Source organism: Mesoplodon mirus, assembly GCF_964341445.2.
Source record: "Mesoplodon mirus genome assembly, chromosome: 15".
NCBI classification, from domain to species: Eukaryota; Metazoa; Chordata; class Mammalia; order Artiodactyla; family Ziphiidae; genus Mesoplodon; species Mesoplodon mirus.
The window spans coordinates 64,490,582-64,512,898 of record NC_138991.1 but is presented as its reverse complement, the minus strand read 5'-3'; the positions used below and the strand labels follow the sequence as shown (position 1 = coordinate 64,512,898).

Genomic DNA, 22,317 nt, shown 5'->3' with positions numbered 1-22,317 from the left:
TACTGTAAGAATCAAAAAGATATATATGTGTATAACAGAATCACTTTGCTGTACATCTGAAACTAACACAATATTGTAATTCGATTTTTAAAAAACAGGTAAAAAACAAAGCAGGGTCATAAAAACAATATAGACGGACCTTGAACCTTTCATAAAACATAAACTTAGGTTTGTTCACCAACCGTTTAGTGGCTGGCCAACACCTTTTCTTGGTGGCTTGCTCCTCGGAGTTCTGTGGTGTTCTTATTTGGAAGCTCTAGCCAAGATGCATCATTTGTGATTTCCTGTTTTCAAGTGGAACAAGAATGTAGGCTCTCAAAGCAGTGGGACTGCAGGGTCCTTCCCTGTCATTTTTCATAGTTGTCTTGCTCACACTTAGTTTGCCATCTTTTAAAAACAATCTACCTTTATTGAGTATTCCCAAAGCACTCCAAGTGTGTTTCTTAGAAGGAGCTATTTTTTGTGGTTTTTATATTCATTAGTTAATAGTAGTATTTCTTTAATTTATGTAATCCTAACATTATATAAGTTACTGTCACAGCAGTTTTCAGGTAGAGTGTCACCCATAGCTGTGACAGATTTAGGGCAGGCCCTCCTGATTTTCTGGGCCTGCCTGCAGATCATTGTGGGGAGCACAAGCATGTTGCACTCATGCCTGCTGGCCTCCAGTGTCCTGTCCTCTCCGGGCCCCCCTAGTGTGTTTTGCAGAGGGACTGACTAGGGAATGTCACTGACCTGCAGAGGTGGTCACCTAGGGGCTGGTTGAGAGGTCATGTAGAGGTGGGTGAGCCCTTTTGCTCTGGGGACCTGGAGGAGAGGGAGGAGCATTCCTTCTGACGTCCGATTGGGGCTCCAGTGAGAGGGCTCTCAGGGTCACCAGGCAGGAGGGCAGGGTATGTCCTGAACGGCAGGTGCCCTCTTTGCAGCGTGACGCGTGCTCGGGAAGGTCCAGAGTCAGCTCTGTCGTTTGTCATGCGCATCTGCCTACGATCGCAGGAGCTTCTTGGGGACGTGTGGGGCCCCCTCGTGGGGCCGAGCATGAGCCCTGGAGGCCAGGGTGGTTGCTTAGCCGGGGCCCTTAGTTACTGTGCAGGGTGGGAGTGACTGTTCATTTAGAGGCCTCAGCGCTTCTTTAACACTCCTCTCCCAGGGCCACCACAGTCCGGTACAAAGGGAGGAACCTGCGGATCAAAGCGCCCATGTGCCGTGCCCTGAAGAAGCTCTGTGACCCGGACGGTACGTCAGACACGGGCTGGGCTGGGCCGCGCACCTGGGGCTCACTCCCATCGGGGAGGCTCTCTGTCTGGCTCCATTTAGTGATGGCCAGGCTGAGCTGGAACATGGCGGCTGAGCCTGCATGATCCAGTCCTGCCAGCAGGCAGCTCCTGGACCTGAAACCCTGTGTCATAGCGGTGTGTCCTCTCGTGAGTCAAGTCCAGCTCAGAAGTCCCAGCCATCCTCAAACGGAGCATCCGAGGTGTCAGGGCGAGTCTCCCATGGCTGGTCCGCGGCTCTGGTGTAGCAGATGTGCAGCTGGCCACTCTGGCACCTTTAGACCAGGTCCTTGCTGGGGCTCCTGCCAGTCCCACTTTGACTGAGGGCTGTTTGCCCCTTACTCCTCTCTGGGTCCCTTAGCTGTCTGGCCGAGGACTTCACCTTCTCATCAGGGTCCGTCTGTGCCAGGCTCTCACGGCCCCTTCCTGTCGCAGGCTTGAGTGACGAAGAGGACCAGAAGCCAGTGCGCCTGCCCCTGAAAGTCCCCGTAGAGCTGCAGCCACGAAACAACCATGCCTGGGCCCGTGTGCAGAGCCTCTCACAGAACCCGCGGCTCAGGTAGCACGCTATGCGTTTTGGGGGAGTGAGCTGCGAGGGACGGGGCTGGAGGGGCGGTGTTGGGTCCCTGGGTGAGCAGCAGACGCCACTCCAGTACTCTGACACCACCTGAGGGTAGTGTGGGGGATGCCTTTAGATTCAGGTAAAATTCACATAATACGGAATTAACTGTGAGCCCTTTTAAGGGGCCCAGTTCAGGGGTATTGGGTACCTTCACAGTGTTGTACAACTATGACCTCTCTCTAGTTCCAGAAATTTTCAGTGCCCCCGAAAGGAAACCCCATGCCCACTAAACACTCACTGTGCATCCTCCTCCCACTCCCCAGGGCACCACTGGTCTACTTTCTGGCCCTAAAGATATGCCCATTCTGACATTTCATGTAAATAGGATCATATACTGGTCATTTCTGTCTGGCTTCTCTCAGTGAGCATCATGGTTTCAGGGTTCATCCGTGTCGTAGCCTGCATCAGGACTTCATTCCTTCCATGTGTATTTTTATTTTCTTGGGTTTGAGTCTAGACCCGCCCTCTTGACCCCAAAGGGAGCTGGTAGAAGAGAAGGTTGTGTTGTACCAAGGCCCCCGTCCTGGCTGAGACCTCATGCTATAAGGGGCACTCAGGATCTCTGTTACTTTTTCTTGCAGTTTCTCATGAGTCTCCTGTTATCTCAGATTAAAGAGTTAGTTTTTAGAAAAGGAACCAGTGGCTCTGCAGGGACATTATGGCTCTGGCCTCGAGACCCCCTGGCATCATCTTCCTGCCACAGCCTCTGGGGCTCCTAGAAGGTACCCCCATGTCCCAGCCTCCCATTCCCCATCTGTCTTTTCTCTGTAGGATGATCGTGGAGCTCCATCGAAAGGTCTCCAGCCTCATCGAGTTCCTGAAGCAGAAGTGGGCACTTCATGAAGTGCGAGTTGTATCCTTTTCCTACTAAAGCCACCCCCAGGCTCCGCAGCACCTGCTGCCTGAGAGTGAAGTCTCCTTCTCAGTCCTGGAATTGCAGCGGGGCCCCCAGGCATGTAGCAGGTGTGCCATGAGATGGTGTAGAACCAGAACTAAAACCCACAGCCCCTCATCCTCTGTGTTTTGGGTCTGAACCCCCTTTTTGGCCTCCTTGCAGTGTTAGAACTCTGTCACAGCAGCCGTCCTTGCTGTAAGTGGCTGCCATCTGGCCCACAGGGTGTGGCCGAAGCATCCCTGCCAGCAGGTTGAACAAAGTGACCGAGGACAGCCCCACACCTACATCTTCGTGTCTTTGGCTGGCTTGTAGCCCTGCCCAGTTCCCAGCTAGGAGGGTGAGTGTTGGGTGTGGAGCCCGGAAAGAAGGAAGTACCTGTCGCGTCTCCCCGCTGGACCTCAGGGTGTGAGCTGCTGCAGGTGGTTCCTTGACGGTGCGCTCAGCGGAAGACGTTTGAGGAGCAGCAGCTGCAGGACTCGTTCACGGAGCCATCGCAGGAGAAGGTGGCACTGCACCTGTTCCCGGGGGAGAACTGCACCCTGACCCCGCTGCCGGGTGTGGCCCGAGTGGTGCACTCAAAGGCCTTCTGCACAGTGCACTGGCAGGAGGGCGGCCGGTGCAAGCAGAGCACCAAGGACACCCACACGCTGCCCCCAGCCCAGATTCTGGGCATCCAGAGCGGGCAGGGCACAGCCAGGGGCCAGCTGAAGTGCCCACGGGGTGGCACCGAGGCCAAGGGCGGGGGGCGGCCCCCTCCCTCCACCGACGCTTTGCAGAGCTCTGGGGAGAGTTCCCCTGAAAGTGCCCCTGGGGAGGGGGCCGCTGCAAATTTCAGCAGCCCGGACGCCTCCGACAGGCTTCCCCCTGGGCTCCAGGATGCTGGGGGACGGCTTGAGAAGACCCCTGCGGCCGCTGCTGCAGAGGGTGGGGACGGCCCTGCCCGAGAGCCTGGGGCCCTGGCATGTGCCTGCGGCCAGCTCCCAGACCTGGAAGATGAGCTCTCCCTCCTCGACCCCTTCCCCCGCTACATGAAGTCCTGTCAGGACCTCATCATCCCTGAGCAGTGCCGCTGCACAGACTCACGGCCCTCAGGGTGCCCCTCCCCAGAGACCCTTGTCCCCAGCAGTGCAGAGGTGGCCGACCTCGCCCGGGCCAGGGCACCATCCCCTGTCCGCGTCCCGCCCGGCTCAGAGCCTCAGCCCAGCCCCAGGCTCCAGCTGGACGTTTGCACTAAAGACTTGGCGGATGCACCTGTGGAGGAACCCCAGGAGAAGACGAGCCCCTTGGAGCCCCCGCCACCTCAGAGTCAGCCTGCCGCCAAGCCTCCGAAGGACGTCCCTGCCAGCCGGTTCGCCCAGCAGCTCCGCGAGGAGGGCTGGAACCTGCAGACCTCTGAAAGCCTCACGCTGGCCGAAGTCTACCTCATGATGGGCAAGCCCAACAAGCTGCAGCTAGAGTACGACTGGCTGGCAGTGCTGGGCCCTGAGGGCCAGGCCCCGGGAGGGCAGGCCCAGGGCTCCCGCGCCGGCTCCCTGCATAGCACCTTCCACAAGCAGCGCCTCCTCAGCTGTCTCCTGAAGCTCATCTCCACCGAGGTCAACCCCCGGCTGGTAAGTGTGGGTCAGCATGGCCCTTTTGGCCCCCCAAGGGCTTGCGGCTGGGTGGCTGAGGTCCAGAGAGGAAAGACCGGCCTTGTGGCAGGTGGTCTGGGGCCTCGCAGGCTCCTTGGAGGAGGTGGTCCGGGGGTCGCCTTTCGTTCCCTGGAGTGGGCTGCACAGAGCACGTGGTTGGGGCTCCGGTTCCCTGCAGTGCAGGCCCTCGTTCCATGGGGCTCACGCGGGCTGCACCTTGCCTGGCTCCAGAGATGCCACTGAGCCCAAGTGTGTGGGCCGAGGGGACAGAGCCTGGGACAGAGGTGCAGAGGTGAGGTGGCAGCCACGGCCAGGAGCCGAGCTGGGCTGGGAGCGTTGCAGGTTTCTGCAGCAGGAACGGCGAGGTTGAGTGTGTGCTTTGGAAAGGCCATCCTTGGAGGCCAGTGGGGGTGCAGCCTGGGTGCAGGGAGTGGAGCTGGGAGGGGCTGTGCTGGGTGGGCTGCACCCAGGAGACCCTGTCGGGAGGTGGCTGGTTGGAGTGTTCTCAGGTTCCTTGAGAGGCTCCTGTTGGGGGCAGTGGCTGCCATGGCCCAGGGAAAGGACGCCTGGCCACGGCTTGTAACCACCCCCCCACCCCCACTCCTGGGAGGCCGGCCAGCAGAGCCCACACGTGGGCTGGAAGGTACTGCAACCGGAAAGTCTAGGCCGCTCTCTGGGCGCGAGAGCAGCGTCCTGAGGCAGGTCGATCCCGAAAGGCACGTGTGCACTAGAAGGTGAGGCTCACAAGTTCCAGGAGGATGCGCCGAAGCTCAGCGTGGTGGCCTCACAGGAGTGGGGCTCGGGTCACAGTCAGAACCAAACTTGAGGTGCGCCCATGTCACCGCTGTGACATGTACCCGCCTCCTGCTCCCTGGGGCAGACAGCACGTGGTCTGTGTTCTGCCCCATTTCCAGGAGCCTCTACCCTGGGCTCCTGCCCACCATCTTCCGGCGGCACTCAGCAGAGCTCGTGGTGGGGAATGAGCGCCACGTGGGACTGGCTCTCGTTGGGGGGGGGCCCGAGGGCCAGCAGTGGACTTTGGATTCAGGTGTGGATGTGACCTGCGGGCAGGCGTGGGCAGTATTGCAGTGACCGGACAGAGATGATGAGTTTAAAACACTTTTTCAAGTTTGGCTTTTGGAGGGGTCAGGAGCGGAGACAGGGGAGACCGGAGCATGTCCAGACCCCTAGGGAAGGAGGCTGGGCCAGGCCAGCTCCTAAGGAGGCGGGAGTTCTGGAACACGGCCGAGGTGCTGGCCTTGGCCTCAGCCTCAACTGGGAGAGGAGAGTAGAGCGAGTTGGAAGTGCAGAGGATGCAGAGCAGGGTGCTCGGATCTGTGGTTCCTGAGGCGGGATCCCCGGCCAGCAGCCTCGGCATCACCTGGGAACTCGTGAGGGATGCAGGTTCTTGCAGCCCAGGAGACTGTTTTGACGAGACACCCCCACCCCCATGCCCTGCTTCGTGATTCTGATGCAGCTTAGGTGTGAGAATTGCTTGCTCAAGGCCCCAGGAGAGATAGAGGACCTTGAATTAGAGATGGCCTGCCTGGCCAGGCGGCCCCTCCCTGCGATTTCTCTGTAGATGGGACGCTGACAAACAAGTGCAGCGATGGCCGCCCCGCCCTGCCCCTGGAGGCTGGCGGGCACTCAGGTGGGAGGTGGGAGTGTCGAGATCCAGTGAATGGAGTAGGAAGGGACACAGCAGGGGTCCCAGGGAAAGGAGAAGGTGGGTCAGGCCAGGGCGAAGGGCACAGGAGACAGAGGAAGAGGTGCAGGGCAAGTGGGGCTGGGTGAGAGCATGGGGAGTGGGTGCTGGGGAGAACTGAGGGGGCGGGGCAGGACGGTGGAGTCATGGGAGAGAACAGGTGAGTAGAAGGGGTGCCTCTATGGCCGAGGACCCCAACACTCAGTGACAGCCAGGCAAGTGGAGGCAGCGGCCTCAGGTAGGGGCCCACGAAACCCCTGAGGTGGAGATTTTGACTAAGCAGAGGACTCCTTGGCTGTGATTGTGTTTGATTTTAGAAATTAATCTGTATTTCCTTCCTCTGACTCACAATCAGAAGAAGCTTTAAGAAGGAGAGTCCCTGTCGCTTGCCGCTCAGCCTCCCCTCCCGTCATGGTGCAGGGGTACGCCCTGTCCGTGCCACTGCGGCAGTGAACACAGAAGGGCTCCTGGAGGACAGCGGTTGTTCCCCTGAGGGCCTGGGGGCACCAACCTCTGCGACATGGAGTATGACCCTGGGCCCTTTGCTGTCCCGTCACACTCCACAAGTGTTGTTCCATGCTGAGTTTGGCCAATGTTTTGGCCCGTTTCTGTCCCAGGCTCCAGAAGCGAACACTGGCTCCACGGCCTCAGTGAGGCCCGCCCAGGAGGAGCAGTCGTCGACGCCCCCGGGGAAGGTGGTGACTGTCAGCTCCCGCAGCCCACGCTGCCCTCGAAACCAGGCTGCCCTCCGTCACGGCAAGACCTTCTCTCCCAGCTCCACACCTTGCTCCTCAGGTGAGGCTCAGACGGCCACAGGCAGCCTCCTGGGTCCTTGCTGGGCATTGCGGGCTGCACAGAGCTGAGAGCTCCGGGCTGCCTGAGGCCTCGCCCCACTCAGTCGGCTGCAGTCCAGCGGATGGTGTGGGGTACAGAAATCACTGCCTCCTCGAGGGGAGGGTGAGCACAGGGCCCGTCACAGAGGCTCTGGGGTCCTGGGTGCGGGAGCCGACAGGAAACATAGGGGACCCTTGCCAGTCTGGTCACTTTGGGGGATCTGGCTTTGTGAGGTCAGCAGTAGTCTCCATATCATGCCGAGTTGGTGGCTTAAAGCATGAGAAAGGTTGGTTCTTTCTGAGTCTTAACAGGGACTGTTTTTCTTTACATCTAAAGTATTAGAATAAAGAAACCTTCAGTTAAAGGATTCCCCAGCAGTTGAACACAAGTCTTAGAAAGAAAGATGGGCTTACCTGCTGGTCCATGGTTGTATCTGGGAAGTAATTTAAATTCAGCGTCCTTTTTTGGGTTACGTGGCACATAACCCTAGGATAAACGTGACTCGTTTCTCTGAGTCATCAGTTGACTTGCTTAGTATTTTTTTTTTAATAAAACAGATTGTCATGGCTAGAATCGTTCATTCTGCATGAATTTTAAAGAATAAGGCTGCTGTGGTGTCAGGCTCCCCACCTCCTGCAGTTCTTGTTTTCCATTTCCCTCCTGACCTTTATCCTGTTTCCTTGCCGTGGCTCACAAGGGGGCAGCGGCAGACTCTGAATCGGTTGTCTTTAAGGCAAAGGCGCGTTCCTCAGGCGTCAGCCGGTGGTGTGGGCTAGCTGGGAGCCTGTATAGTCTTTGCCGCCTCCCTCTGGCTTTAAAGTTTTGTAATTCTGTGAACTCTTAAATATCCACACTCTTCCTCGATCGAGGATGCTTTTAGCCCAGTGTGCCTGCGGTGCTAGAATCCAGACAGGTGCTTAGAAGACCTGGTCTCTGGACTCTGTGCGTGTTGATTTAACCTCACAGATTTGCAAATAAAGAATAAAGAAAGGGGACCCGTCCCTACCACGAAGTGAGGGTGCTTTGCAGCAGCGCCTATGATGATGAAAGCAGCAAGGAGAGTCCCCAGATAGTAGTTCCTAAATAAATATTTTCGTCTTTTTATCTCTAGGTCTGTTTTCTGTATAATTAGAGATTTAGACCAAGGATCAGCAGACCGTGGTCCACAGCCTGCTTGTTGTAAATGAAGTTTTATTGGCACATGGCCACATCCACTGGCTCACGTGGCTGCCTTTGTGCTGCAGCCGTAGAGCTGAGTTCAACAGAGACTGTGAGGCCCTCGAGGCTGACTTTTGTTGTCTGTCCATGTCCAGAGAACATTTACTGACCTCTGGTTTGCACTAGATGATCTGGAAGGTTCTTCTAGCTCTGAAAAGTCTTTGAAGGTGAATCTGCCCTTCCCACTGAGGACAGAGATCAAGGAAAGCTCTGATCTGCTTACATGGTGGGAACTAGAATTTCAGGGAGAAAGGGAGAAAAGCAGGTTTTTACAGCACTGAGATATAGGAAATTCCCTTTAAGGAAACCAGAGAGGTTGTCAAGGATTCCTTTCTGATTTTCTTCCCGGTGGAACCCCTCCCATGCTGGAGGCGTTGCTGGGTGAGTGCCATTGTATCTGTTCTCCCTTCTCCTTCCCTAGGTTTGAGAAACCCCCCGAGGCCCCTCTTGGTGGCCGGTCCCTCCAGTGCCGGAAGCGGTGACTCAGATGGTGGCCTTTTTGCCGTCCCGACAACGTTGCCACCCAACAGCCGACATGGGAAGCTCTTCTCTCCCAACAAGGAAACAGAAATGACGTTCCGTCAGCATCTGAACTCCATCAGCGTAAGTGGGGCCCACGCCTCCCTGCTGCTGGGCTGCCCCGTGTGTGTGGAGAAAACACTCTCAGGGTCAGTACTGTCTTCCTCACAGATGCAGTCGGATTTCTTCCTGCCAAAGCCCAGGAAGCTGCGGAACCGGCACCTGCGGAAGCCGTTGGTGGTCCAGGTCAGGAGCCCATCCACGTCTGCGTGTGCCTGGCCTCAAAGGCTGGCCTCTCCCTCCCACCGGCTGAGCTGCCCAGGACACGCTTGTGTCCTCCTGTGTCTCAGGTTTTCATGTGAAGCGGGGAGAATCCCTGCCCCTTCTTTTCTTCTTCTTAACAGGATAAAGTAGTAACAGTGACCCTAACTGTACCTGAAAATAAAGGTAATCTTGGTACAGCATGAAAACCGCTTGCAAAAAAGACAGAAAGTTCTTGGGATTTGGGTTCCAAGGATGTCCCAGATAGGAATATATGTGAGGACTCTCAGAACATCTATTTATAAGTATGTAGTAAATGGAAGCAGTTGGCAAGGTATATGGATTGGCCAGAGGCCAGACCTCTCCCAAGCTGGTAATGAACTCTGGGAGGACCCATGGATGCCACCTGCAGACCCAGAGGGGTGATCCAGGGATGAGAGGCACAGGAGAAAGAGGGCATTTTTATTTGGAGGTAAAAAGATAACAGAGGTGAAGCTGAAATTCTGAAATAACTATGGGCCTGGAAATTTATGAATGTTTTTGAATTAATGCATAGGTCTCCTTTTGTTAGACTCAGAAATCTCTTCCTCTCTTGGAAGTAATTTATTTAGAAATGAGAGATTGCATGACAGATCTCAGGAAGGAAAATTTATTCCAAGTCCCACGGGTTTTTTTGTGCAGGCTAATTCAACGTTAGGGCATTTAATTTTGGTATATTTGGTTAAATACATTAACCCTCTGCCCTGGGCATGGGAGCACACTCCCTGGCTGAGAGGATACCCCACAGCCCAGGGTCACAGCCAGGGTGCCCTCAGCTGCCTGTTGTTGTTTTGTTTGTAAACAGCTTTATTGATATATAATTCACATACCATGAAGCCTACCTGTTTAAAGCATACAGTTCAGGGTTTTTAGTATATTCACAGGGGTGTGCAGCCCCCACCGCTGTGTCATCACTCCAAACAGAAGCCTGGCCCGTTACCTGCACCGCCCCTTCCCCAGCCCTTGAGCCACTTCCTGTCTCTAGGGATCGCATAATTTCACATAAATGGAATCACACTTCATATGTGGTTCTTTCACTTACTGTTTTTATAAAAAGTTTCATGGGCATGTGGCCACGGTACTTCATTTCCCTGCTGTCCACGGCTGCTTTCACACCGCCGGGGTGGACTTGAGTAGCTGTGACAGAGACCGCGAGGCCCAGAGCCTAAAGGATTTCCCACCTGGCTCTTTCAAAGAGGCGTGAGGCTGGCAGGGGACACCAGGGCCTGTCACCTCGTGTACAGTCACCCTGCTGCCTTGCGGCACCTGGCAGACCCTTGGGGAGCCCCAGTGGGGCAAGAACCCAGCTGTGCGCCCAGAGCTGCAGTGCCTCTGGACACTTCCTGCCTGAGAGATGCTTTCTGTCAGTGTTTCACCTCAACAGCTAACAGTGTCAGCAGTGAACTCCATTTCGTCTTAGGTGGTAGTCGTCATACCATGAAGGTGCCCTGAGCACATTGGGACCTGATGGTTCACACATGGGAGCCCTGGGCGTGTGACAGGGAGGAGCGGGCACCAGACCGTGGATGGGGTGGAGGGCCGCATGGCCTTGGCCCCCTGCGATACAGGCGGCAACTTGATTTTCTTCACCCAGACGCGGGGGTATCTCGTAACAGTCCACATCGAATGGTTATAAATATTTATAGGACTAGTTGCATTCCAGCCAAATCCATATGTTCTAGATAAAAGGTGGATTGTTCTGACATTCCCCCAGTTTTCCCTGGGGAGCTTCAATTCCCTGGGTTCTTTTCAGAGAGGACCCAGTGTTAGGGGTCTGGGGTCTACAGAGCACAGCCATCCTCAGACTGTCTTGGAAGCCCTTGTATCAGCAACTCTAGAACCAGAACCCCCATCTGGTTACACTCAGCTCCCTCTTCTCTAGAACATTCCTTTACAATCTAGCACTAGTTTCCTGGGTGATTTTCGGTATTGGGGTCTTTCCATCACCTAATATTGCCAGTTTTCCCTCCACAGAGAACACTGCTTCCTAGACCGTCTGAAAACCAGTCCCACAATGTCTGTTCCTTCTCCATCCTGTCGAATTCTTCCATAACTGGTAAGTGCCGGGGCTTCTCAGGGAAGCTTTCGCTCCTTACCTGCGCGGCCCCGTCTTTGGGAATTGCAGCCATTTGTTCCTGTGGCCCTTTGAGTGACATTTCAAGCCTTCCTGGGTCCGTTCTATCAACATGGGCAGCGGTGCGGGCAGGCGTGGACTCCTGACTGGTGGTCCACAGGCAGCTTCCTCCCAAGGTGGGCTCAGATGGCCCTGGTTGGGGTGCTCCGCTTGGTTCAGTTTAGAGAAGGGTCTGTGGTCCACCCCATCCATGACGTCGTCTTGTCAGGCATTTTATGGGACAGATGTGTCCTTAGGGTGTGCGACTCATGCTTTCATTGGTCTGTAAGCTCAGTGAGGCCCTCGCTCTTTGCAGTAAATCTTATACAGTGAGACTCCTTCAGTGAAACACACATTCCATGACTTACCTTTTTATCGGTCTTGATTTTCACAAGACCCAGACAGTTGCTCATTCTCACACCTACTTTTCAATGGCAGAAAGCCTGCCAGGAAGGAGCCAGGTTGCAGAGGCAGCACCTCGATCCTAGTCTGGTTCTCTGACCCCCTCAGAGGAGCCTGTAGCTCAGCTCAGGTGTAACAGACCCTTAAAGGGCTGTTCCCGTGGGCTGACAGTAGTGACCGCAGCCATTCAGCAGCCCTCAGGAAGCGCAGTGGTGGTGCCGCTGTCATGGGCGACAGTGCTTTCTCCCCACCAGGGCCCTGTGTGACCATTGACTTCCCCAAGTTAGCAAGCGTTGGGACGTTTGGTGGTTTCCAGCTCGGCTTCCATGATCCGGACGGTGGCCATGAAGGGGAGCTCGTGTAGCCCCCGCCGTGTGGCAAGAGGCCATCAGTTCGTGTGCCTGACACGTCTGCTTCCACTCTCGTCCTCACAGGGAGAGGCTCCTTCCGGCCCATTCAGTCCTCCCTGACCAAAGCGGCTCTGTCCCGGCCGATTGTGCCCAAGGTCCTGCCACCCCAGGCCCCAGGCCACCTGGCCAGTAAGTCTCTGCGACTCTGCCCTGGCATGAAAATGAGGCCTGCACATGGGCTGTCCCCTCTGGGGCGCATTTCAGGACGTCAGGAGACAAAGACTTGCACGTTGCTTCTGTTGCCAGGCGCTATCGACTTAGCAGCTAAAAGCGCCGGCATCATCCCTGGGAGCCCCCTCCCCGTCCTGGATGCCGATGGCTTGTCTGGCATCTCCCCGCTGTCTTCAGATGAGGTGACGGTGACTGTCTCGGGGCAGGACTCCACGGGCACCCACCAGAATGGAGACCCCATCCCCGCTGTAGGGGTGAGTGTGTTTAGAAGGGCTTCTCTGAGATGGCCACCAGCTTCTGGGATGGGATGGTCAATCTCCAGTCCTGGTTTGAAAGCCAAGGCCATGAGCTGAGGTCGTGCTGGACTCCAGCTCTGCCTCTAGAGGGGACGGGCCTGCTGAGCAAGAGGAGCGTCACTGAACAGGGAAGTCTCAGCCTGAGTGAGACCATGTGGCACAGCGGGTGGGGTGGGCCTGGCCATGTGACCCAGGGAATCCTCAACTAAGACGGGCATGGAGGTCTGCCTGCAGTGAAGGTAGCCGGCCTGAACAGGAGGTCTGCCTGCAGCGAAGGTAGCCGACCTGAGCAGCCATGTCACCAAGTTGGCTGTCAGTCCACCCCTGACTCCCTGCTACTTGGGTGCTACCTCAGCGGGCCCTGCTCTGCAGCCCCGCCGGCACTCCAGCTCCTCCGGTTCCCCCACCTGTTTGAGGGCTGCCTGAGGTGGGCAAGGCAGGCGGCCACTTAGGACTGCAGAGCCCAGCCCTGCCTGAGGACCCTGAGGTCACCCTCTTGCTAGGACTGGAGTTGACTGTGAATTGACAAATGGTCTCAAGTTTGGGGACGTGAGGGCCATTCTGAGAGCAGTGGGCTTTCCTGTGCTCCCAGGGAGAGCTCTCCAGCCTACACCCCCGTGCTCCTGCCTGTTAGGAGCCGTGGGGTGGACGGCTCTCCTCAGGAGCCAGGTGCCGGGCCAGCGCTCACTGGCATATTCCTGGTGTTCTCGTAGGGCACGAACGACCCGTTCATCAGTGTCCCCTCGAGGCAGGAGACGGTGGCAGACGGTTTCCAGGTAGAGTGTGCTGTTGGCTGCTGAGCAAAGTAGCTGCCCCAGGACTTCGTCCAGCGCTGGACCCCACCCTCGTGGTCCTGCTCGTGGGCCCGGGCTTCCTCCTCACGATGCCCAGCGGCCGTCCTTCCCCACACCTTGCCTCCTTGGTGCACACGCGGCTCCCATCTCAGGCTTCCCTTCTCCCCTCTCAGGCTGGCTGATTGAGACACAGTTCTGGAAGGACTGAGTTTTCTGGGCCGGGTAGGAGGAGCTTGTCAGCTGTGGGTGGAAGCAGATCCAGGCCACCTCGGCCCGGCCTCCCAAGTGTGCTATCCCTCGAGGGTTTCAGGAGAAGGAAGTTCCCTGAGTGTGTTTCTCGCTGGAAGGATGAGTGACCGCTCGGGTCACTGCCTCTCTGTTGGTGTCCCCGTCACTCAGTCACTGCTGTGCAGGACCAAGGTTGCTTTTTCATTGTTTGGTATGGACTGTCTGCTCTGTCGTGTCTCAACAGTATCTGTCTCCGCAGAACTCGCCCGTTCTCTCCTTATCCGAGCTGTCCAAGGCTCCTCTCCACAATGGGCTCTCCACACCGTTGGCTTCGTCGGAGGCCTCCAGCACCCGGCTCTCTCCGCCCAACGTCTCTGCTCTGCTGGACATCTCCCTGCCCGGCCCGCCCGAGGACGTGCTCTCGCAGGGAGAGCCTGCCACGCAGATCAGTGACTCCATCATCGAGATCGCCATCAGCTCCGGCCAGTACAGTAAGGAGCAGGGTGCCTCTGCACAGCCCTCCTGGAGTCAGTTCTCCCAGGGGCCTTGACCTCCCACCTGAGTGTTTGCCAGCCTCCAGGCACCTTGCTATCTAGCTGTCCTGAGCATTGAGCCTCTGCACCTACAAGGCACTGCCCAGCCTTGGCAGGGGCAGCACAGGCGGACAAGGCCTGTAGAGGACCTGAGCCTGTTCGTGGTCTGGCGGGGCTGCACCTGGCCTTGGGAGATAAAGCGGGCCCACGAGGCATCTCCAGCCTGGGGATCAGGCAGGGCCATCTCCTTGTCAGTTCTGAACCTGGGTAGCACGCCTGTGGGGTTGTGGGTTTTAGGAGGGGTTGGACTGGTACCTGTGGGCCTTGGCTCCCCTGGCCTGTGGGGACGGTGCTGTGGGGCAGCGGTATGGTGGGCGTCAGCTGGTAGAGTTCAGGCCGTGGATTGAGCTAATAGCTGGCAGCGTGTGGCCGTGGGCTGGTCACCGGCTCATTAGAGCCTGTTCTCCTTAGCAGTGTGTTGGGAGCCACGGACATCTTGCAGGGCTGTCGTCAGCAGCAGGAGAGGGTGTAGGTGACGCCCTTAGCACAGGGCCTGTCTCCATCCACTGTGGCCAGTGTCATTCTCTGAAGATGGGCACGGGTCCCTGCTGTTGGGGGGCCCAGTGAGGTCCTGGGCCTCCCAGTTCAGCAGTGCATGCCACGCCACTCCGTGGCCTTGGTGGCAGGTGGGGGAAGTGGGGCTGTTCACCCCACATGCCGGCTCTGACCCCAGATTTTGGTTGACAGGTGAAGGAGTCCCTCTTTCTCCAGCAAAACTGAACGGCAGTGACAGTTCCAAGAGTCTCCCCTCCCCATCCAGCAGCCCCCAGCCAGACTGGATCGCCTCCCCGACCCACGACCCCCAGTGGTGCCCCAGCGACCCCACAGACTCCTCACTCAGCAGCTTGTTTGGTGAGTCGCTGTGGAGGGCAGCCGGAACGAGCAGAGCCAGAGTCTGGACTCTCCACGCTCCTGGCAGAGAGCCCCTCCAGGGCTGTTCCTTGGTATTTAGGGTTTTTTTCTGCATCAGTTACATGTGGGAAAGTGCCCAGGCCCCAGTGTGCAGGTCACTAGGCTTTGGCAGATGTGTAAACCCTGTAACCACAGCCACGTCCATCCTGCGGTCAGTCCCTTGTGCCCCTCCACCCAGGCTCACTGCCAAGGGCAGGGTGGAAGGAGCCGGCATGTTGCGCCCTCTTTGCTCCCCTCCTTCTGTTCTATGGTGGCATGGCAATGACAGATCGGAGCCTTCACAGGATGTGTTCATCCTCGTCACCAGCGGTGCCTGTGGGACGGGAAGGGGCTATTAGGGAAAGACGCACCAGCTTCAGTTTCCTGCACAGAGGAGCTTCTGAGGCACATCTGGGGTCCGTGCACTTTGCATTTGTAGGGAGCAGCCAGGGTGTGCACCCTGGCGTGGAGCGTGCTGTTTGCTGACCAACTGGGTCAGTACCATGTGGGAGCACCACACCTGACGGCCCCGAACAAGCCGGGGCTCTCGTCTGGGTGGTGCGGGGGAGCCAGCCCCCAATGCGCATTGCGTGCTCAGAAAGTCACAGAGAGCAGTGCAGACTCTGCAAAGTCGAACAGAAATCATGAGAAATTGGAAACAACCTTACATTGAGGTAGCCAGACAGTGGAACACTGTGGGGCCCCTAGAAAAATGAGATAGGCTTTCCCGGGCTGCAGGGGACTGTCCAAGGCTCACGATGGGAGGAAAGGCAGGTGTGGCCTGATGCCTCCATCTGGAGCACCGTGCCCATGCGAGCAGCGAGATGCCCGCAGGGCCCGGCCGGGCCTCCCTGGACCAGTCCAGGCCTAGCCGGCTCAGGGCCTCTCCTTCCTCTCTGCAGCGAGCTTCATCTCCCCAGAGAAGAGCCGAAAGATGCTGCCAACCCCCGTCGGGACCAACAGCGGCACCTCCCTTCTGGGCCCCAGCCTGCTGGATGGCAACTCTCGCGACTCGTTTGTGTCCCGGTCCCTGGCTGATGTCGCCGAGGTAAGCACACGACCTTCCCCCCAAGCCTGGGTGCCAGCCTCCATCCCAGAGCTGCCAGACCCTCCTGCAGACCTGTGTGGTTACTCAGAACTGCTCACCAAGGCTTACACGTCAGGAGCTGTCATGGACAGAGCCCAGCCTCTGACTGCTCCTGAGAGGGAATCTCTGCCAGTGCTGGGCCGGCATTTGTCCCGCTGGCGGCAGGTGACAGACCCTGAGTCATGGCTGAGCCCAGCGCTCTGAAGGCAGCTCTGGGTCTTGTGTGTCTTCCACCAGCTGTGTGACCTCGGGCAGGGACTCTGTGTCCCCCTGCTCAGTCTCCTGATCTGCGGAGGAGAAGAGGCGGTAGTGGCGGTGCCATCGTTGCTGCCACCTGACAGAGGGGACCCTTGAGCAGCACCTTGGTGTCGTTGCTTGTGGCTGACCTTCCGAATGGGGGGAGGGCTTCTGCAGAGGCTCCTCTGTGATCACGTGATGACCCGGGAGTCATGCTGTGGCAGTGTGTCACCCCCATGTTCTGCCTGGAATGCAGCATCCCTCTTTTCTTTGTCCAGGCCGCTGCCTCACACAACCACCCAGGCCTCCATCCCACTAGGTTTGAGTGGTGTCTGTAGGCAAGTAGGGCTGAGGGAGTGAAGACGGGTACATTTAACTAAGACTCCAGGCGTGAAGTAACAGGTACTGTAGGAGTTTAGACAGAGGCTGTGCTGAGGGGAGAACCTAAGTCTAGAATGCCCCTGGCCAGCCCCCAGCTCATTGCCGAAGTCCTAGAGCAGCATCTCCCCAACACGGGCTCCCTGGGCTGTCGAGGCACTTGTGAGCGGCCCTCGAGCATTTCATAGTCAATACTCGGGGGGAACCTGGATCAAGCAAAGCTCATACAGCTGCTTCCCAGGATGCTTCAGCTTCTCGGTGTCTGGACGTGAATCTCGAGATCCGAGGGGATTTTGAAAACAAATTTCAGTTTTTTTGAAATTTCTTGTAGTAAAAAGTTTAAAGTTCAGTTCATCCTGTGCTCTACTCAGAATTTTCCGAAGGCTTCTCATTTGTATTTGTTCATTATATCAAGCAGTTTGTTAATGAATATTAATTGAGGGCCTACTAGATGCCGGGCACTGCTACAAGCCCAGAATGGACAAATTAAAGGCCCCATCCTCATGAGGCCGACAGTCCGGTCCAGCGCGGGAGGAGACAGTAAACTCGCTGGCTCTGCCCACAGGACAGTCCTGATGCGTGAGGCCCCACTGTGCACACTCTGGTCTCTACTCTGTGCCTTACTCACTGTCACGTCCACCATCTTTCTTGTTTCTTGAACAGCCGGCTGTTCCCACCTTAGGGCCTTTGCACCTGCTGTTTCTTCTCACGGGAATGTGCTTCCCTCGTGTCTTTACATGACTTGCTCCCACAGTTCTGCTCACACCCCGCCTCAGAAAGGCCTCCTCTGACACGCAAGCCCGTGGCAAACTCCCTCCTCCGCTTCTGTCTCCTTCAGGCCACCCCACAGTCCCTAGTTCTGCTGCCTTCCCTCTGCCTCTCTGTCCATTGGCCGTCCTCCCCGGGGACCCACCACTCTGACCCGACAGCTGGGCGGCCGGGCTCACAGTGCATACTTGTCCACAGAGTGAGTGTTCGCAGTGATGGAGGTGATTCTGAGGTTGTCCCTGGAGTGCGGGAGCCGCTGTGATGTGGCTGCCGGGGGACTCTCACCCTCAGTGTAGAGGGAGTTGCACTTAAGTCCGGCTGTGGTGGCCAGCTGCCTGCTCACTTGTCTCCCCTTGTCCTCTCCCACAGGTTGTGGATTCCCAGCTGGTGTGCATGATGAATGAAAACAGCATCGATTACATATCCCGGTTCAATGATCTGGCCCAAGAGCTGTCCATCGCTGAGCCTGGCCGCCGAGAGGTTCTGTTTGATGGCGGTGGAGGTGGCCCCCCGGTCGGTGACCTGTCCCAGTGACTGTGCCTCATGGCTGGGGCAGCCCGGAGGCTGCGGAGGACAGCTTACAGGGTTGGTGGTCCTCAAACGTCATAGGGGTAGCCCTCTTTAGAAGAGAGAAAACATAAATCAAGCCCAGACTCCCAGGAGACAGTCTGAACAGAGGCACCTCTGCACCCAGAACGGGCAACATACAGACAGCCATGTCCCAGCAGGCCGAGGCAGTGGTGGCCAGGCAATGAGGGAGCGTCCTCGGCAAGGCCAGTGTCAGATATGGCCCTGGCGTCGGACCCATCCCCTGCCAGGAGCATGTGTTAGGGTCTGCACGGTACCCACGCTTCTGCCTCGGTCATTGTGTCAGACGTTCCAGGGCGTTTTCTTTCTGGGAGGAAGGAGTGGTGGGCCTGGCTGTTGTTACGGCCTCCCGCTCTCTGCAGGGAGGCTCCAGGGCACTGCTGCCTTCTTTGCGCCAAACCCACCCTCTGCTCCGGTTTTTCCCTCTGCAGTGCGAGGACAGGGAGGACAGCTGGGCATGACCTGAAACAGCGGACACTGCAGAGGACACTCCAGTCACGGGGCAGTGGGAGGGTCCTGGGGCAGCACAACTGGTGCCCCCTCCCCAGAAATCCTGACCATGGCCTAGTGCTTCCTCCTCTGGAGCTTTTGTTCTGACTGACTCAACGAGAAGGGAGAAAAGAATCATGTCTTAGGCGGGTTGTGTGGACTTTTAAAACAATCCCGCTAAGCTGGTCGGAAAATGTTTTTCTCGTATTTTGAGAATTAGGAGACATTGGAGAGGAAGAACAGGGTTCCTGTTTAGTTGGTTTCTTCGCTGCGTCTATCTGCACGTTTCTTCTCGGTGATCTGAGATGTTATTGCTCTCTATTAGGGTAATCCCCAAGCACTCATTTGACTACAGATAAGACTTTCCTGATGATCTTGAACTTCTAACATGTTCCTGCCTAGCATTTTGGACAGATGCCACTTGCAGGGAAAGTTCTCTCTTCTTTTCCTTGGCATTAGTGCAGAGTATGCCCCAATGCATATGTATAATCCCTTGCTTGTATTTCTGCCTCATGGTCTCCTGTTTCTCTTCCTCCTGTTCAGGGAATCCAGGCAAGGGTCAGACATCACGCGCAGTCAGGGTGCGCTGAACCCAGATCCCTCTGGTGTGCTCCTTGAGCCTCCTCGGATGACCAGCCGTCACCATCTCGGGTAGTGCAACATCCAGTCTTTCCCCAGAATGGAGTTAACACAGCCCCTCTGCCTTCTCAGCCTTGCGGGGCCAAACACACAAACCACCATCCAGGCACACCCCGTGTGGCTGGGCACCAGTGCTGTGGTGTTGGGGCACCACCCCACCTGCTGCTTACCCCCGCCCGGCAGCTGCAGTCAGTGTGGCTTCTTGAATCCGCCCCAGCCCACTACCGTTAGTGTTCATCACCTTGCCTCTCTCCCAGCTCACGGTGGACCGGCAGCCTTCGAGGCCAGCTGGGCCCTCTCCTCTGGTTCCTCCCCCTACCCACCCGCCCCCGCCCCCCACGAAGAGATGAGCCAGTGTGCAAGGAGAGGGGAAGGTTCTTCGTGAGTACAAGCAGAGGGGCCGCTCTTGATCCTGCTGCCTCCCCAGCATGGTCGGCTGCTCCAAGCTGCAGGCCGGGTTGTCCCCTCCAAGCCGCAGAAGAAGCAGGACAGTGGCTTCCAGGCGGTAGCTTCCTTCCTTCCTCTCCAGCTTTCCTCAGAGCTCTTGCCTGTCATGTGGCCTCCCTCTTTCAGATCTGGATTTAGGTACAAACATCACTAAGAAAAGCCTGTGTGGGCAGCCCTCCTGGGCTCTTGAGAAAACAGTCCCAAAGCTCTGGAGGTCTGAAAGAAAGGGATGTGGTACCACTTTAAGAGAGATAGACAGCAGTATGTGAGTCCAGAGTCTCTTTAAACTAGCTTGTGTTTTGTGATCAATGTATCAGCTTCCTGAAATTAGCACCTTATTGAGCCAAACAAGATCAGTAGGTCTGTCTCTGGGCATCCGACCCGGTTAGATCCACAGTGGATCAGGCCAAGTTTAGGCCACTGCCAGCTTTCTTGTATTCCCACTGTCTGGGACCAGAGATGCCAAGTAGCATTACCGCATCAATGCTGGGGGCAGTGCCCAATGGCAGTGGGCACTGTGCCAGGGACAGTAGCGATCCCGAGCTGCTTATCCATCAGGGGACACCCCACAGTAGTCTGGTCGGTAGGTTGGCACCTGTCACCCTGTGGACGTCCAGCAGGAGGAAAACTCTGGAGATCTGGATAAGACTTTGTCGGCCCTTTATTCAGCAGCACCTCCCTCTTGGGTCTCCCACACAGACTCCATTTGGGAGTAGCTGACTGGCCAGTGTCATCCAGTGGGGAGGTGAGTTGCAGAGGAGAGTGGATTGACTCTTCTCACCTGTAATAAAGCTGACATGATTTCAGAGAAACCTGCTTCTCTAGCAACCAGACAGGTATAAGCATTTGCCTGCCATATTAAGGAAAAATGGTGTCATCTGTAGCATTAAAATGATGGATGCCTTTTCTCCCAGCCTAAATGATTATATATGTATGAAAATAAGCAACTGTTATGTTAAAGGCTAGAATTTTTCAAAAGACCCAAGCAGAGACGCCTCCCACTTCTGCGTCTCCCTCTGCCCTTCCAGCGGAAGTTGTGGTAGTGTCAGTATACACCTGTGGCTTCCTTTGTGCATTTGAGCATGTTGTGATTAAGACCAGGTCAGTTTCTCAGAAAAATCTTCCCCTAGTCACTCTAACGTTGTCAGGGATCTTTTTGCTGATTCATCTCTTCTAAAGATTGAGACTGAATATCTTCGGTCTCAAGGGAGTTGTTTTTGCCTTGATTCTTCATTGTGAATATCCAGTGATGAGCATTCCATTCTTCAGAAGGTGCAGAAGCAGGTTGAAGTTCGTGATTCCACATAAGGTTCGTGATGGCATTTTTCTCATCCCTCTGTGTGTTCTGGGCATAGGGTACTTGCTCAGGGAGTCGGGGTATTTGGAACCATTTCATCGGTTGATCCACTTGCTTTCCCACCTCAGTCCCATTCTCTAGCATTCTGTACCATAGCCTCATTACTGGTGGTGTCTTTTCAGTTTAATAGCATCTTTAACTAGATCATACCATTGAATCCAAACTTGTGCAAAGAACAGTCATAGAATAAAAGACACTTGAAACAACTTGAGGAGGGAAACAGCAGTTGCTTTTTCTTTTTCTTTTAACATTGAGATCTGTCAGCTGCATTTAGGAGGTAATATGGCACTTTGTCTTAAGAAAAAAAGAAAGAAACCCACAGCAAACCTTTCCTGACTTGTCAAAACTCTCCTAATCCTACAGTAACTTGTAAGTCGTGTTAGGTGAGCTAAGTCTTGGAAGCACTACAGTAGCCCATGCCCTTTGTTCTGTAACAGGATAACCGGCTCTAGAGCTTCTGGGCAGCAGAACTTATTGCTGTTTTTTATAATAATCGTTAAGCCATATCATCTAAGGTTTTCGGCTTGTTTGAGATGTGAATTTGTTTTATAAGTTATAAATATACATATACAGTGTATGTATAAAGCAGAATGCCTGTCCTTCCTGATTATTTTTTGTACCATATTGTAAATTATATTATTTATTCTTTACCAATTTTGGGAATAAAAGGTGTTTGGTTATTTAATATAATAAACAAAAGCTGTTAAACTTCTTATGTTTAAATTTCCAGTTCAACTTGTAAATCTGTTTTTATTATTGTGCATAAATACATACTAATACTTGATCTAATAATTACTGTTTCTGCTTTTTTCTTTTTAAGTGTGCACTTTGCAAACAGCCCAAGTAGCTCTCATCTGGTGAGATCTCAGAGGAATCGATGGGCTGTCCACAGTGTAACTGAGCAACAAAACACTGCTGAATGTGTTTTGTTTTTTTGAGCTAGAAATCAGACAGCTGGCACACTTTATCCCTTGCTTCCCATTTCTGAGTTAGTGTTCTTGCCCCTACGACGTGCGGGACAGAGGAACTGCGATTCCGTTTCCTTTGGCCACGTATCCACGTGCCATTGACTGGCTGGCGAAAACCAAGCGTCTCCGGACAGGCTGGACCCAGCTCGGTGCTGCTTGGCGCCGGCACGGCAGACCCGGGCAGCGGGCGGGAGGCCGCCGCGGGGCTGCGGGGAGTTTCGGCCAGGTGCCCGGATAGTGCCCGACCCCGCCCACCTCGGGGGAGTCGGGAGGGCCATTCCCCCGCCGGCTTACTGCTCAATGGCGGCGCCCGGCGCCGCGAGCCGTACCTGTTCTCACCAATCGGCTGCGAGCGCGGCGCCGGCCTCACCAAGTTTCTGTCTCGTGGGGCGGAGTCCGACACCACGATAGGCTGATGCAGCTTGACTGGTGGCGGCGGCGCCCAATAAGAGCGAGAAGGCGG

The 22,317-nt window shown here is 55.8% G+C and overlaps 1 protein-coding gene across 7 annotated transcripts in view; it reads left to right on the top strand.

Annotated features, from left to right (window-relative positions):
* The window catches only part of CRAMP1 (cramped chromatin regulator homolog 1), a 60,892-nt gene extending 39,222 nt beyond the window's left edge, over positions 1-21,670 (top strand). For 2 of the 7 annotated variants that reach the window (XM_082644905.1, XM_082644903.1), the window contains exons 7-20: positions 1,151-1,236; positions 1,710-1,833; positions 2,668-2,749; positions 3,235-4,401; positions 6,745-6,922; positions 8,601-8,782; positions 8,870-8,944; positions 10,973-11,054; positions 11,948-12,348; positions 13,104-13,166; positions 13,657-13,903; positions 14,693-14,857; positions 15,799-15,944; positions 17,736-21,670. In XM_082644905.1, coding sequence (XP_082501031.1) covers positions 1,151-1,236; positions 1,710-1,833; positions 2,668-2,749; positions 3,235-4,401; positions 6,745-6,922; positions 8,601-8,782; positions 8,870-8,944; positions 10,973-11,054; positions 11,948-12,348; positions 13,104-13,166; positions 13,657-13,903; positions 14,693-14,857; positions 15,799-15,944; positions 17,736-17,900 — 3,163 coding nt within the window. In that variant the 3' untranslated portion in view covers positions 17,901-21,670. Of the gene's footprint in view, positions 1-1,150; positions 1,237-1,709; positions 1,834-2,667; positions 2,750-3,234; positions 4,402-6,744; positions 6,923-8,600; positions 8,945-10,972; positions 11,055-11,947; positions 12,349-13,103; positions 13,167-13,656; positions 13,904-14,692; positions 14,858-15,798; positions 15,945-17,735 lie in introns of all 7 variants that reach the window. The other 5 variants (XR_014296083.1, XM_082644908.1, XM_082644907.1 and 2 more) reach the window with 5 other exon arrangements.
* Positions 21,671-22,317: the final 647 nt, after the last annotated feature.